The sequence below is a fragment of the Saimiri boliviensis genome, chromosome 10 (genome assembly GCF_048565385.1).
Source record: "Saimiri boliviensis isolate mSaiBol1 chromosome 10, mSaiBol1.pri, whole genome shotgun sequence".
Taxonomy (NCBI): Eukaryota; Metazoa; Chordata; class Mammalia; order Primates; family Cebidae; genus Saimiri; species Saimiri boliviensis.
In genome coordinates this window covers 66,857,431-66,874,853 of record NC_133458.1, presented here as the reverse complement: position 1 = coordinate 66,874,853, position 17,423 = coordinate 66,857,431, and the positions used below count along the sequence as shown (strand labels likewise).

The window sequence follows — 17,423 nt, the reverse complement described above, 5'->3', positions numbered from 1 at the left end:
GGCTTTCTCATCCTCAAAACCATCTCTAACCCTAAGCCATCTCATTACTAATCAGATCTAGGTTGTTGATAAGGCACACAAACTGGCCCTCTGTCTTAACCATGGCCAACCACCACATAATAAGAAAAAATTATTATCAATAAATGGAGCTACTGAAATGGACAATTTGGGAAAATAAAAAACTATTTAGATCTTATTCTACACCATACGTCGAAATATTTCAGATGGACAGAGCTGAGCACCACCTTCAGTTTGGGGTGTGGTGCTTCTGTCCAGGCAGGGGAAGAGAGGTGAGAAGAGTGCCTGTTTGGTGGCTGAGCCAGACTGGGTGTGCTGGGGCGGTGTCCCAGCCTGTCCCAGGAGGTCTGGAGTGGCCAGTTTGCAGGGAGAGGCAAGTGTGTCACTGTGGTTTCCACTCACCATTTTTTAAACTGCCTAGACCAAACTGTTTTGGAAAAAGGTCCTTGCACAAACCATAATTATGCATTTTGTGATTTTTTTAGGCCTCTGTGAAAGGAATCCTCCCTAAAACATCTAAATCTAAAAGTCTAAGTTTGTTTTGTTTTTACATTCCCATTTCCAAATATAATCATGGAAGCAAATTAAGCACTGAGGTTAGTCTACAGCTCATTTCTCCTCTCACACTGAACATACCTACATCTGCAGAAATTCATCTTTCATACTCTTCTAGAGGAATTTGTGTTCCCACCTTTCCTAACTGATTATCTTTAGCTATGGCTATCCTCTCTCGAGACTGGTAAGATTTACTGAAGCTGAAACTTCTCATGTAAACTCTGACAATCCCACCAGGTAGCCCCAGCCACCTTCCACCAGCTAGAGGCTCAACTAATCAGATTCTCCTTAATGGTCCTACTCTAGCTGATTCACATTCCAGTAATCAGTACAGGGTTTTGTTCAAAGGCTGTATTTTGTTTCTTGCTACAGATAACCACATTCTTAAAAATAGTGTTTTATCCTTAAAAGCAGCCCTCTCATAAGATTCATTAACAACTTCTGTGCAATTTGATGTCCCCTTCATTATGAACAATAGACTATCTCACTATAGAATCAGAGTTTAAGACAGCTTAGTTAAGTCCCCAAATGTCAAATAGTGTCTTCATAATAATACACTCATCCCAATGCAATCAGAACAACTGAACACTCTACAAAAGCTGTAAGTAGTGTGTCTATATGGAGTGACAAAGAAGTTGTTAACTCAGCTTACTGGGTCCCTGATATCTACGAAAAATAAGTTTTAACCTTGATACAAGTCAGTGGATATGAGAATACTTAAAAATGCATCAATCGCAGTACTCCATTATCTTAATGGTACAATCAACAGTAACTATGAAGGAAAAGTAAGGATGTGTTGCTCAACAAATAAGGCATGAAATTATACTTTTGTGATTTATAAAACCATAGGTCTGTGATTATTCACTTAAACAAACTTTTTTTAGGGTAATGATGTGTGTTGGAATATTTATCATACTGAAGTCAAAAGACTCCTAGAAAAAATATTGTTAACAAGCACCATCTATTGGGTCTCTGGACAACAGACTAGCCAATTTTTTTTTTTTTTCTTTTGAGACAGAGTTTCCCCTGTCGCCCAGGCTGGAGTGCAATGGCATAATCTCAGTTCACCGCAATCTCTGACTCCAGGGTTCAAGCAATTTTTCTGCCTCAGTCAGTAGCTAGGATTACAGGCGCCTGCCACCACATCTGGTTATTTTTGTATTTTTTGTAGAGATGGGGTTTCACCATGTTGGTCAGACTGCTCTTGAACTCCTAACCTCAAGTAATTCACTCACCTTTGCTGGGATTACAGGAGTGAGACATTGTGCTGAGGTGGGAGGACTCCTTGAGCCCAGGAGGTTGAGGCTGTGACTGTGCCACTGGGTGGGGAGTGATTGTGCCACTGCACTCCAGCCTGGGCAACAGAGAAAGAGGGAGTGGGGAGAGGGGAGGGAAGGAAGGGGAGGGGAGGGAGGAGATACGGAGGGGAGGAGGGGAGAGGGAGGAAGGAAGGAAGGCAGGAAGAAAGAAAGGAAGAAAGGAAGAAGGGAAGAAGGGAAGGAGGGAAGGAGGGAAGGAGGGAAGGAGGGAATGCAGGTTCTCATTCAGTTTTTAAAAATTCAAAGTTGAATGTGGCCACATCTGTGATGTCTTTCCTGACCCATCAGGGATGAGAGCATCACTCCCTCTTCCTTCCCCAACCTTTGATACCCTTATAATGGTACCTAACACACTGAAGCATATCCATATGTTTGTTTCCCTCTACAACTGCTCCTCCCTGGCCCTTAAAAATCACTGCCATAGAGTCCTACAGCTTGGCGGGAGAAGTCCTATCCCTTAAGCACGGAAAACTAGTAAGAATGTGAGAACCACTATCTTAGACAGTGTATGAGAAAATTAATTTAATAATTCTTTAGAATGGAACCAGTTGTAAAGTTTCAGCTCTGCAAACTAAAGTGAAATATTTTTTTCTCCACTCCTTACTGGTAAATATACCATTCTATGTTAAAAGAAAAAAAAAAATCAACCAGCGTTTAAACTATGGCATCCTAAAATGTTTCCAGTATCTTAGAATAATTTCCTCTCTGACCTATTCCTCTGTAATAGTGAAACATATACATGAATGTTTATAGCTACGTTAGTAATAACAGCCAAAAGGCAAAAACAACCCAAATGCCCATCAACTAGATAAATGTATTTAAAAAACATGACCCAGGCAAGGTGGCTCAGGCTTGTAATCCCGGCACTTTGGGAGGTTGAGGTGGGTGGATCATGCAGGAGTTCAAGGCCAACCTGGGGAACATAGTGAGACCTCCATCCCTACAAAAATAAAAATAAAAAATTAGCCAGATGTGATGGTACACACCTGTGGTCCAAGCTACTCAGGAAGCTGAGGAAAGAAGATCGCTTGAGACCATGAGTTTGAGGCTGCAATGAGCTATGATCACACCACGGCACTCCAGCCTGGGTGAGAAAGTGAGACCAAATTTAAGAAAAGAAAAAAAAAATGCTGATGCATATGACATGAATGAACTTTGTAAATAATATGCTAAGTAAAAGAAGCTAGAAATGAAGATCACATATTATAATTGTATGACTCCATGAATTTGTTTGTTTGTTTTTTGAAGACAAAGTTCGCTCTGTTGCCCAGGCTGGAGTGCAGTGGCACAATCTCAGCTCACTGCAACCTCCGCCTCCTGGGTACAAGTGATTCTCCTGCCTCAGGCTCCTGAGTAGCTGGGACTACAGGTGCACCCCACCATGCCTGGCTAATTTTTGTATTTTTAGTAGAGATGGGATTTCACCATGTTGGCCAGGCTGGTCTCGAACTCCTGACCTTGTGATCTGCCCGCCTTGGCCTCCTAAAGTGCTGGGATTACAGGTATAAGCCACTGTGCCCAGCCCTCCATGTGTTTTTTTAAAAAGTCTAGAATAGGCAAATTAATCAAGACAGAAAGTTATTAGTAGTTGCTCACAGTTAAGAGGCAGGGAGGGAATGTAAGTAGATGACAGCTAAAGGGTACAAGAATTCTTTCTGAGCTGATGAAAGTGATCTAAAACTGACTGTGGTAATGGTTGTACAACCCTTTGAATATACTAAAAACCACAACTGTATGCTTAAAAATGCGTGAATTAGATGGCATGTGAAATATGTATCAATAAAGGTATTACCCAAGAAAAACAATATAGTATCTTCATATTCTGTATTCTCCTCTCTTTGCTTTACTCAGATTTCACCTCTTTCCAGTCACCTTTCCACATTAGCTCCAAGTAACTCCAAAAGTTACTCTTGCTGCTTCACTCATCCCCCAAATAAACTACATTCACTACAGTGAAGCTAACGGGTCAGAAACTCAATTCCTGAAATTCTGCCAAATGGCTCCTGGGCTCTAAACAGAGCAGAATAATTTGCAACTGGGTTTAAACACATTTGTCTTTTTTAAGGCAGCCTGAGTTTTAAACAGCAAACTTTTAGTAGGCTTATACCATATTGACTGTCTGTTTTTACATATCATCTAGTAAATGTGCTGAAGGAACTGCTTATTTGTTATGCAACTTTCATAACCACAACAGTCATAAAATTCATTAGAAACAATTCCATTGAGCATCAGGAGAGAGGTGAAGAAATGCTTACTGGTGATATATGAACCAAAGTGGGGGGGCATTAACCTTTCTCCCACAATGCCATCCGCTGCCCCCCTATTGAGCCACCCTAAGTAACACTTAAGATAAAAACAGATGAGCTTGCATCAAAATGAAACTTCAAGACAAGCCATCCTGACTGCCACACAGAGTTCCCTTCTGTGTTGTCCTATATAAAGATTTTCAGCACCACTGCAAAGGGCCAAACACTGGCTTTGCCTTAAGTGAAAAATTTTTCTCTTTTTTTCTTTCTTTCTTGTGCTTTCTTTACTTCTTTCTTCATTTGTTTACGTTTTAACATTCTTTGAATTCCTTCTGATAACCTTATTCATGCTACAGTGAGCCTATGTAATCTTATCGATGCTGCAGAGGGGAGAAGGTGGTGGCTCAGTAATGAAGAATCCCGCCCCCCTCAAAGAAAAAGTCATCTCCTGAGAGCAAGAATCTATGGCTTCTATGGATTACTTGATCTCAAATTCAGTATGGAGGAAATCCTGAATGCTGGGAATATGTGTGCTGACAATCTGCCTAAGGATCACAACTTCCCACCTGATTGAACAGACACAGAGAGCACTATCTAGGTGGGAAACAGCAGCCATCTGGCCATTCCGGCAGAGCCTGGGTACCAAACTCACAATGATGAAAACATCCAGCTGGCAACCTGCTAAACAGAGAGCTCATTCACATAAAAACCTCCCCATTCCGGACGGAAGGCAGCAAAGCACACTGCCATGTGTGTACCTATGCAACAATCTTGCATGTTCATCACATGTACCCCAAAACCTAAAATGCAATAAAAAAAAATTAAAAAAAAAAAAAGAAATCACTGCAAAATACAAATAAAGTTACCCAGATCCCATATCTGACATAATAATAAAAAAAAAAAAAAAACAAAACAAAACCTCCCCATTCCTTATTTTTTTTTTCTCAGAAACTTTACTGTTCATCCCACTAGCTTTTGTTCTTCAGAAAGTTAATGCTGGAATGAGGTAAGACTTTGGGAGACTACTAAGAAGGGGTAATTGAATTTTGAGATGTGAGAAGGATATGAGATTTGGGGAGGGCAAGGGTAGAGTGATATGATTTGGATATCTATCCTACCCTAATTTCATGTTGAAATGTAAGACTCAATGTTGGAGGCTGGGCCTATGGGAAGAGTCTTTCGGTCATGGGGTGTATCCCTCATGTTTTGGTGCTGTCCTCATGATAATGAGTTCTCACAGGATCTGGCTGTTTAAGGGTGTAGGACCTCCCATCACTCTCTCTTGCTCCTGCTCTTGCCATGTGATTTGCCTGCTCCCACTTTGCCCTCTGCCATGAGCAAAAGTTCTCTGAGGCCTCCACAGAAACCAAGCAGATACTGGCATTCATGCTTGTACAGCCTGCGAAACCGTGAGCCATTTAAACTTCTTTTCTTTATAAATGATTCAGTCGCAGATATTTCTTTAATAGCAATGCAAGAATGGTCTAACACAAAGCCTCAAATATGAGAAGATATGAAATTGTAGAAAGACTACACCAAGTATAAAGAAACCAAGATTACAGTTCTAGCCCTGCTGTGTGACTTTGGGCACATTCTTTAGCCTGTCTGGGCTACAGTACTCTCTCCATGAAATGAATTAGTTGAACTAAATGATCCCAAGTCTACAGAGGTAGGTCAACTTAAAGCACAATACTGCACTAGGAATTCATTCGAAAATACACCAAATAAAATAAGGTTCTGAAAAACTTAATGCCACTTCCCAAATTATATAACCTGCTACACTTACTTCCTACAGCGTCTGGATAGCTATTAGAAAAGTGCCACGGTATGCTCAGTGCCATACCAACGGTAGAGTTTAACAATACATCCAACTACTATAAAATAGTGAAAATAACTCCTGCAGGCTGCCGTGGAAGAATCTGTTTTGTTGTTTACAGAAAGACCAAGTAAATGCAAATTTATCTTTCAACCCCAAATCAGAATTTATCTTTTTTAATGACTTTTTCCAGTTCCCTAAACCCTCCCCAAGTTACCCACTCCTTCCTCTGTGCTGTCAATCTATATCAACACTTGCACTTGTCATTTATTGATTTATTCATGTCTGTCTATCTCACTTTTAGTTTGTCAAGTTCACGAAAGCAGAAAATACCTTCTTATATCTTATGTCCTCAATTCCGAGCTCTAGATCTGTTTAACAGATACAACTGTTTCAGCTACAAATCTAAAAAGGAATGTACAGGCTCATGTATCTAAAAGGTCCAGAAATAGTCTAAGCTTCAGGAGCAGCTAGATCCAGTTGTTTAATTGATAGTTAAGAATCTGTCTCTCTCCATCTCCTAGCTGACGTTTCTTCACTTTGGTTTTGTAAATAGACAGCACTTTCTGGTTGTTAGACAGCAATATTCCAGGCTACAGCAGTTTTCTTTCTCACCAATTATAGGTATCTCTCTCATGACCCTTTTTGTGTCTACGTCCATCTCTGAAGCAATCACTGTGGCTCTAGACATACAATCCTCATTGGCCAAATTAATGCAATTTGCCCACTCCTGAGCAAGGTCAGCCTGTAGACTAAACTGTGGGGAGGGAGTTTCACAAAGAGCAAACCAAGTCCCACTTCCAGAAAAATAGAGGGGGCACAGAAGGCAGAAACAGCAGATGTCCATTACAACTTGTTTGTTTGCTTAATTAAATGTAATTCTGTTTGTAATAGAGACTTTGTCCTTTCATAGACTCTGATTGCACTACTACCTAGTACACAAATAGATTCTAATAAATTATGTCAGATTAGTTAAGAATGAAGGAGAAGGAGTTGAGATGGCAGCTGAGGTACACAAGTGGATACAGGCAAAGGGAAAACAGCAGTCTTTCTAGATTACCCTGAAAACTGAAATAAAATTCTACTTTTAAGTGTGTGAGGCCAGGCACAGTGGCTCATTCCTCTAATCCTAGGCATGGGAGGCCTTGGAGGCCAAGGAGGAGGATCATTTGAGTCCAGTGTGGACAACACAGTGAGACCCTGTCTCTAATATAATTTTTTAAAAAATAGCCAGGCATGATGGCCCAAACCTGTGATCCCAGATACTCAGGAGGCTGAGGCAGAAAGATTGCTTGAGCCCAGAAGATTAAGGCTGCAGTGAGCCATGCATACCATTACACTCCAGCCTGGGCAACAGAGCAAGGAACCATTTAAAAAAAAAAAAAAGAAGAAGAATGTGAGTCCTTCCTTATACCATATACAAAAATTAACTCAACATAAAGACCTAAATGTAAGAGCTAAAATTATAAAACTCTCATAAGAAAATAAAGAGATAAATCTATCTGATCTCAGAGTAGACAACAATTTAGACACTAAAAATACAAACGAAAGAAAAATCAGACAAATTGGACACAATCAAAATTTAATACTTTGGTGCTTCAAGGCATAACATTATGAAAATGAAATGACAACCCAAAGAACAGAGAAAATATTTGCAACTCAATATCTAATACAGGACTAGCAACCAGAATCTATAAAGAACTTTCTTCACAACTGAACAGTAAAAAGACAAATGACCTACTTAAAAACTAGGCTGTCCCTGACCTGGGTAGAGTGGCATCTGTTTGGTGGCGCCCATCTCATATCAGCCAGGGACAAAGCAACCCCTTGTTGATCCCAGCTTGGCTTTTGATCTGTGCCTATGCCTGGTTCATGCCTTGGACACACAGGTAAAGAAAAAAAAAAAAAAACTAGGCAAGGATTTGAACAGACATTTCTCCAAAGAAGATATGCAAATGGCCAATACTTAAATGAAAAAGTGCTTAACGGCCAGGCGTGGTGGCTCATGCCTGTAATCTTAGCACTTTGGGAGGCCGAGGTAGGTGGATCACCTGAGGCCAGGAGTTCAAAATCAGCCTGGCCATCATGGTGAAACTTCATCTTAAAAAAAAGAAAAAGAAAAAAGAAAAAGAAAAAGTGCTTAAAATCATTAGTCAGTAGGGAAACACAAATAAAAATCACAATGAGATGTCACCTCACATCCACTAAGATGGCCAAAATCAAACAGACAACAGGTATTGGTAAGGATATGGAGAAGTGCTGGCAGAAATGTAAAAGGAAGCAATCATTTTGGAAAATGTTTGGCAGTTACCTCAAAAAGTTATTGTTACTATACAACCCACTAAGAGAAATTAAAACATACATCAACACGAAAACTTGTATATGAACTTCGTAACATTATTCATAATAGCCAAAAAGTGGAAACAACTCAAATGTCCATCAACTAATGAATGGATAAACAAATGGGATCTATCCTTACTATGGAATATAAAGCTATGAAAAGAAATTATAGAATATAAAGCCATAAAAAGAAATAAAGTACTTATACAACCTACAACATGGATGAACTTTGAAAACATTAAGCTAAATGAAAGAGGCCAGTAAAGAAAAACCACATGGTGTCCAGAAGAGGCAAAATTCAAATGCGGAAATTATATGGTAGAGGGAGGAAAAAATGGGGAGTAACTGCTAGTGAGTATAGGTACCTTTCAGGATGATAAAAATGTTCTGGAATTAGTGGTGATAGCTGCTCAATTCTGTGAATACACTAAAAGCCCAATTGTATAGTAAAAAAATAAATTTCATGGTATATTATTTCTGTTTTTTAACTGCAATACGGGCTGGGTATTAGCCAAAGAATTATGATAATTTGGTAGGTCCAAAAATACTATTGAGATAATACAAGGCAATGTCCCCTTTTATAAAGATGTAGAATGAAAAAGAGTATAAAAGTGAAATGACATGATTTCTTGGATAGGCTTTAAAATAGTTCAGCATCACATGTACCCCTAAAATATGTAGCGCTATTACATATCAATTAAACAAATTAAAATAGTTCAGCAAGAAAAAAGATGATAAAGAATATGGCAAAACCTTGCTAAGCGTTGAATCTGAGTAATAAACATATGTGGATTCACTGTCCTCTCTACTTTTGTATGTGTTTGAAATTTTTCAAATAAAAAAACTATTAAAAGAGATTATGATACAGAATGTGCATTTCTTGTGTTTGGACTATGTGGCAATCAGGCCAGCAATGGCTTTAATGATGCTCCACTGAAAACAAAGTAAACATTGAAATACCGAAGCAATGCCATGGAGTCTATTCAAAATGGAACAAAATCTGTCTGGTGTTTCCATTACTTCTAGGACATTCCTTCATAAGATACTTCCTCTTCTTAACCAAAACCATGTTTTAAGGCAACATTTTCCCAAACTATGTTCTGTGAAACAACAGACATTTCTCAAGATATTAACAGATGTCTTCAAACCAAAGTTTTCCATAGTCAAATAAATTTGAGAAGTACCGAATCAAAGTTAAAGCATTTGCTACACTAATTCTCAAAGCTGTTAATATGCCCACATGTGCAACAAGTCTTCCAAAAAGGGCTCCAGTATGTCTCTTTTGGGAAACTGGTGTGAATCCACTTACTTCTATAACATACCTACTTGTGAATTACTTCATGGAAAGCCATAGGGTCACAACCCTGGCAGAGAATCAGAATCATTTCCACAGCCTGATACAAATAAAATTTTTGTCTATTTTTTAAGATCAAATCTGATCCAGAGTTTATGAAACACTGTCTTAGAGATAAAGTTTTTGCTTAAGAAAAGACATCTGAGTTGGGCCTGGAAACAAAACAAGAAGTTAACCAAAAAACGTTGTATTCAACAGGAATAGCAGGTACAGAAATGCAAACAAAAAAGGACCCATGAAGCACTTGGAAACCAAGAGTAACCACCTATTATTGGGCAATGGAAGTACACCAGAGGAAGAAGGCTGGCAGAAGATGAAGCCACAGGTGCAGGCAGGGACTAGGCAGGGAACTCAGCTGGCCACTGTGAGAGCAATGGAAAAGGTCACTGAAGGACTAAATGGAGTGCTATGGTCACATCTATGGTTCCTTTTGGTGTCCCAAAATAGATGTGCATCCATCCTGAAGCATAATGATTTTATTGGGATAAGTCCTATGTCTATAGAACTGATCTGCTAAATGAAGCAACTTTCCTGTCTACATTTGTAATTACTCAAACTTCAGCCAAGGTATAATTCACTTATGCAATACTACTACTCTTCTAACTAATGTTACTATGGGCTGCAAATAAATAAATTTTTAAATATGTAATTCTCTTATATTGCACACATTAGAAAATTCCTTTCCAAAATCTTCTTTTTCCCTGATGCCTGAATTTCTAGAAAGATGAGGAGGTTTCAGGGATCTGCTACCACCTGAAAGAACTTTCCCTCATTACCTAGAAGCTACTCTATCATCATTTCTCCTGTTGCACTTTCAATTAACAACCCAGACTGCAACTGAGGTTAAAAATTGTCCCCTTGCAGCCTTCCTAGTGATTTGTTTTTTAATTTGTTTGTTTGCTATTCATTGCACTTTTTTTTCCTGCTTTCTACTAAACTACTAAATGGCAAAAAACAACTGTGTATCATTCACCACTATATTCACAAAACCCAGCACAGCACCTGCCAGGGAGGGCAAAATAAATAAAAAATGAATGAGTGATTTTCATTTTTATTTAATTTTTGGGGCAGGAGGGCAAGAGTCTTACTCTGTCACCTTGGCTGGAGTGCAGTGGCACCATCTTAGCTCACTGCAATCTCTGCCTCCCAGGTTCAAGCGATCCTCCTGCCTGAGTTTCCCAAGTAGCTGAGATTACAGGTACCTGCCACTACATGTAGCTGATTTTTTTTTTTTTTGGGTATTTTTAGTAGAGACAGGGTTACACAATGTTGGCCAGGCTGGTCTGGAACTCCTGACCTAGTGATTTGCCCACCTCAGCCTCCCAAAGTGCTGGGATTACAGCCACAAACCACCACATCTGGCTGAATGAGTGCTTTTTAAACACTATTAACAACAACATCATTTTTAAGCGACACTCAGAGAAAAAAAAATCAATTTGCAAAGTTTTTAAGGAAAATGTAAAAAAGGTGAAAAGTAAGGTGAAAAGTGTAAAATTTAGTTACAGAAAATGTATTAGAAAATATTACTTCCAGACTGATAGTATAAATAATTTTCACTGGAAACTCAGTATTTTTTGCAAAGTAATTTCTATTTTGCAAAGTAAAGGTACTATTAAAATGCAAGCATTATCAAAGAGCTCTTGAACCATGAAAAGGAACAAAAATCTGTTATTGTTTTATTAAAACCAAAGGTGACTGAAGGTTGCAGTGAATTTTGAGAGACAGACTGAATAGGAGAGTATAACCAAAATATTTAAGCAGAAATTTTGCTAATAACAATTCAATGCATAGAAATATTTCTAGTTTCTCACACTAGAAAAATGGGGACAAGAAAACAATGGTTTCTTCTTAGAGCTAACACAGAGGTATTGAGATGGGAAGAACTGAAGAAGGTAGGTTGTGAACACACTAGCAGGAGCCCCACTCTCCCTGTTCACTGTGATAGACTCATCCATTAACAGAAGTTCCTTACTAAGTGCCTAGACAACACTCTGTACGAAAGACAGGGTGAACCAAGATAAGCACATCTTAATGCTTTTCCCAAGCACTCAATTTCTGAGAGAGAACATGAATATGTAATAAACAATTTTAAATAGTTCAAGGCAACACACAGGAAGTGATGTGATATGTAATAGTTTATATGAAGAGAGATTTCTGAAACTTGGTGAGAAAGAGAGGGGTGAGCCATATGGAGGTAACAGAACTCTACGTGTGTGTGTGTGTGTGTGTGTGTGTGTGTGTCTGTGTCTGTTTCCATCCTAGTTCCAATCACCCCAAAGTGTGTGTAGACATTCCACTCAATGCAAAGGGAACAATAAAAGAAAAAGCACTTATGTGCTAAGGCGAGGTTTCACATCCATTTCCTCTTGCCTTCACAGTAAAGGACACACTCATATCTCCATTTCACAGAGGAGTAAACTGAACAGAGGGCATGAGCTGATCAGGTTGCACATAGCTAGAAAGTAGAGGAAGAGAAATGCAAATCAAAACCACATTGAGATACCATCTCACACCAGTTAGAATGGTGATCATTAAAAAATCTGGAGACAACAGATGATGAAGAGGATGTGGAGAAACAAGAATACTTTTACACTGTTGATGGGAGTGTAAATTAGTCCAACCTAAATTGTGGGAGGCAGTGTGGTGATTCCTCAAGGACCTAGAAACAGAAATTCCATTCAACCCAGCAATCCCATTACTGGGTATATATCCAAAGGATTATAAATCATTCCATTATAAAGACACATGCACACATATGTTCACTGTGGCACTGTTTACAATAGCAAAGACCTGGAACCAACCCAAATGCCCATCAATGATAGACTGGACAAGGAAAATGTGGCACATATATACCATGGAATACTATGCAGACATAGAAAACGATGAGTCATTGTGTCCTTTGGAGGGACATGGATGAATCTGGAAATCATCATTCTCAGCAAACTGACACAAAAACAGAAAACCAAACACCACATGTTCTCACTCATAGGTGGGTGTTAAACAATGAGAACACATGGGCACAGGGAGGGAAGCATCACACACTGGGGTCTGTTGGGGGGCAATGGGGGGGGCAGTGGGGCTAGGGAGGTTGGGGAGGAATAACATGGAGAGAAATGCCAGATATAGGCAATGCGAGGATGGAGGCAGCGAACCACATTTGCCATGTAGGTACCTATGCAACAATCCTGCATGTTCTGCACATGTACCCCAGAACCTGTAGTGCAATATATATATATATATATGAATGATAAAAAGGGGTAGTGTGAAAGGAAGATGAGGCATAAAAAACTACATTTTGGGTATAATGTACACTACTCAGGTGACAGGTGCACTAAAATCGTAGACTTCACCACTGTACAATTCATCTATGTAACCAAAAACCACATGTACCCCTAAAGCTATTGGAAAAGAAAGAAGAAAGAGAAAGAAAGAAAGGAAAGAAAAAGAAAGAAAGAAAAGAAAGAAAAAAAAGAAAGAAAGAAAAAGAAAGAAAGAAAGAAAAAGAAAAAGAAAGAAAGAAAGAAAGAAAGAAAGAAAGAAAGAAAGAAAGAAAAGAAAAGAAAAGAAAAGAAAAGAAAAGAAAAGAAAAGAAAAGAAAAGAAAAGAAAAGAAAAAAAGAAGGAGGAGGAGCCCAGATTCAAACCCATGATTATCTGGTACCAAAGTCTCTGCTCTTTTCATACTTGAGTTCTTCTCGAGAAAAAGCGATACAAGCAAGATGATGACTGTTTAAACCTTTCTACAAATATTTCCTCTCTTATAAATTGGCTATACAAAATTAAAAGGCAGCTTCCAGCTGGTAATCCTAACAGTTCATGATGCACTGCACCTGCCCTGTGCCAAGCACTTTTATAAGTACTTCACAAGTGTGAGCTCATAGCATCCTTGCATTTCTATGAGGAAGTAGACGTGGTTTTACAAAGGAGGAAAGTGAAGCATAGAGAGATTAAGTAACTGCCCAACATTACTCCTCTAATAAGAGACAGGGCCTTTTACAAGCATTATTTCACTCCCATGCCAATAAAGTATTCAAACGGATTTTTTAAATGTCCCCAGTGATTCTCTGACTTTGCCAAGGGCACTTTCCTCAGGGAAGAGAATCAAGTGAGCAACACAGGACTTGTATTTCACTGGGACAGCATAACCTGGGTGCTGGTTCATGTATTATCACCCATGGGCTTTGTGACTTCTCACAAGCTACTTAGCTTCTCAGGGCCTCAGACTCTGTCACCTGTAAAATGAGGAGCTCATGATAAATGATACCAGAATTTCTTTCAGTTCTAAATGCCTGTGGTTTAAACTGACAGACTGCTTTATACCAATTCTCCTAAGTTCCAAACATGTGAAAGTGTTCCTCAAAGTACTGACAAAGTTGTTTAAAACAAAGCACAAAAATGCTTTTTCCAAAGTGAAGTGACCTCACGGACAGTTGTGCCAATTTTTCTTACTCCTTTGTTGAAATACAATTTTGCTTTTATTTCCTGGAAAGACTCTAAAACTCCTGCCAGACACAGCTCTAGCATGCAGCATATTTAATCCTTTTGTAATGCAGGGGAGTTCTTTGACTACCACTAGGCAGTTGTTACAGTTACTCCAGATCCTTGACATATGGGTAGTACACTGTATGAGTTGAGCCAGTCTTGCTGTATGAGATACAGCAATCTCTTGCACACAAGCATCAATACATTTATAACCTCATAGACCCTCGAGTGACAACAGAAAGATCAGTCCTAGCAACAGTGGCTGTAATAACACAAGCCAGGTTTAAAAGTGAAGAATGCTTACTGAAATCCCAGCATATAAGGATTAGAAACCCTTTAAACTAGTCACCAGATGACTTACAGGAACAAGGCATGTCATCATAACCTCAGTGATAACACTGAGAGTTTGGTGGGTTAATGCCACCAGACATAGAAGGCATGTGGTTAAATACAGGGTTATCTGAATATGTAGACTTAAAGGCCATACCCCAGTCATGGCCCAATTTCATCACTAAGACTAGCACATATTCCAAATAACTTGTAAGAACAGGTTCTATGAACAAAACTAACAATTCTGCACAAGGACCTCGATGTGTGGCTTTGCAGGTCATGTACTCACAATTCCAGAGGGTGTAATTTACATAAGCTGTCTATGAATAGTGTCCCTTGGAGCTGTACACTTCAGTGGCCTTCCTCAATACACTTCTAAAATAGCAATGAGGCTAGAAAAAAGAGCAGCAATAGATATTTTGCAAAAGATGTTTTGTTTTGGCTTTTAATTTCAGGTTGAGAGAAAGCATTAGGCAAATGTCAGACTCTCAAGCATTTCCACAGGACTCTTATAGCAGACATAGAATCACTGGGAAATAACTATATGACAAATGTCTGTTCCATCTCTAAAAGCCAAGCAGTCATGGTTGAAGGCACCTCACATAGCGGCTGCACTCCATGGTTTTGTCAGTTTCCACCTCCTCTGACTCAGGAACCACCGCTTTACAGTTGGCCACAAAAAGGTATTCAAGAAACAAAGCCATTCCCTCCTCATGGGTCCATTCACCTGAGACATGTGGTCAGTATGCATTTCCACAGGAGGCCCAAACAGTCACACTTCACTAAACTGATCCAACCAGGAGAAAGTCATTCAAAACCTATGGAAAAGTCAGAACCACAGAGCATGTTACATGAAATGTTTACTTTTCCACCATTTGAAGAGATCCAGACTAGGTTTCTGAAAGCCCATTGAATTGAATACAGTTTATAAACAATAAACTACACAGAAAATATGTACCTATTTGGACTGTATAATAATGAAGTTGTATGTATCTATCAATACACATTATTTTATCTGTTAGTCTGTCAGATTTTTGACACCGGAAATTCTCTTTTATCTTCCTACTGCACTTAGCAGGGTGCCAGGAACACATTAATAATAGTTACCACTTAATGTTGCATTTATCAGGTACCAAGTGACACATTCAATCTTTACAGCAAAACTAAGAGGTAGGCATTATTATTATTCTCATCTTAAAGAGGAAGAAACTAAAGCTGAGAGAAATTATGTAACTTGCCCAGGTTAGTAAATGGTAGAGCCAATATTTGAGTTAATAAATAGATACTTGAGTTAGCCCATATTTGAGTTAGTAAATAGTAGAATTAGTAAATGGTAGAGCAAATATTTGACCCCAGGGGGTGTGATGCTGCAATCTATGCTCTTAGCCATCACACTATTCTTTCTCAACATTCTACACGTTCAGTAACTGTTACTAAAATGATTATGCATGGATCCTTCATTACAGAAGTACTGCAAACCATTATCTTCTCCTAAATAGGTCAAACATTTATATCTATGCCACTAATTTCTGAGAAAATGCTATTTAAGTTCAATCCTCATCCATTTCACAAGAATCTTTTCTAATCAGTGTAGTCCAAATTAATAAGGTTGTGCTTTTACTGTTAGGAGTCAATCCAAAAAAATCTGCAAATATGCACGTGCGTGCACATGTGCTCGTGCACACACATGCACACATGCACACACACGCACATGGAAGCATTCCCTGGCTCCAGGATTCCATCCCCACCAGCGAAAAAAAAAATCTCAGACTGCTGAGCTCTTTCTGAATTACTTGGAACCTTCCCACAGTCCTTTGTATCATTCTTGGACACTTTCCTTCATTTCTACCTTATATCATTATTTGTATAAGCTTGACAAAACAGGGAAAATCAGAAGAATATCAAGAGTGGAGATTTTATACCAGACTTTTTTTTTCTTTTTTAACCAAAGGTACTGTTTCAGGGTAATATTCTTGCAAGCCAAGTTCATTATATCCTTATTTTAATAAGATCATTTCTGGCAACATTCATGGAATTATTAAACTATGTATATTTTTTAAACTAGTTTCAGACTTCTGTTATGTTAGCAAGAAATGTCTATTTATTGAACAAAAAGAAGCTGTACTGCCTTAAAATTATTCTATTTCTTGCAGACAAATCAGCAGGAAGGCATATAATCTAACCCTTTGGGGTCTGAACATAATAAGGCCCGCAAAAATGCTATAAACTCATAGAGATTATTGTCCTGCTTCGGGTTCATGAATTTTCCCCCAGATATCTTTAACACTTACTCAAAGTGCAGACTGTTATTTCAACCAATAGTCTACAAACATTCTGTGGACTGCCATTGTCTAGATTATACTAGGAATGCCACTTTATATACAAAGACCAACCGATGTATAGGTTTTCAGAACAAATGTATGAAGACTGTCATGCATTCTTTTAATCCCCAATGTTTTTAACACTATGTCCCAAAATCCAAAAACAAGTATTAATCATTTTTTAAATGTTTATCCCATAATTCAAGGAGAATACCAGATATGCTATTGTTTTTAATTATTATCATCCTGAATCTATAATACATTGTAACTCTAATTCACTACTGGATAGAAACTACCAGAAGGAATGAAGACCCAAACATATTTATCAAAAAGAAATTACTGCCTTTTTTTTTTTTTTTTTTTTTTTTGCAACAGGTTTGCTGCCCGAACACAGGTGTCATGAAAACTACCCCTAAAAGCCAAAATGTAGAAAGGAAAAGACTTGTATCAACACTGTCATCACCGGACATGTAGATTCGGGCAAGTCTACCACTACTGGCCATCTAATCTACAAATGTGGATTGAAAAATTTGAGAAGGAGGCGGCTGAGATGAGAAAGGGCTCCTTCGAGTAGGCCTGGGTCTTGGATAAACCAAAAGCCGAGCATGAACGTGGTATCACTATTGATATCTCCTTGCAGAAA

General features: G+C 38.7%; 1 protein-coding gene and 1 non-coding gene across 4 annotated transcripts in view; one reads left to right on the top strand and one right to left on the bottom strand.

The window, feature by feature from the left end:
• CDK14 (cyclin dependent kinase 14) overlaps positions 1–17,423 on the bottom strand; it is a 689,971-nt gene that overhangs the window by 503,406 nt on the left and 169,142 nt on the right. The window contains exon 5 of one of the 3 annotated variants that reach the window (XM_074379395.1): positions 15,187–15,277. The exons of the other annotated variants lie outside the window; for them this stretch is intronic. Coding sequence (XP_074235496.1) covers positions 15,187–15,210 — 24 coding nt within the window. The 5' untranslated portion in view covers positions 15,211–15,277. The remainder of the gene's footprint in view (positions 1–15,186; positions 15,278–17,423) is intronic. 3 annotated transcript variants of the gene reach the window in all.
• Positions 7,709–7,843, top strand: LOC120365497 (small nucleolar RNA SNORA48). The gene has a single exon (XR_005580422.1). It is a non-coding gene; the product is annotated as a small nucleolar RNA SNORA48 (small nucleolar RNA).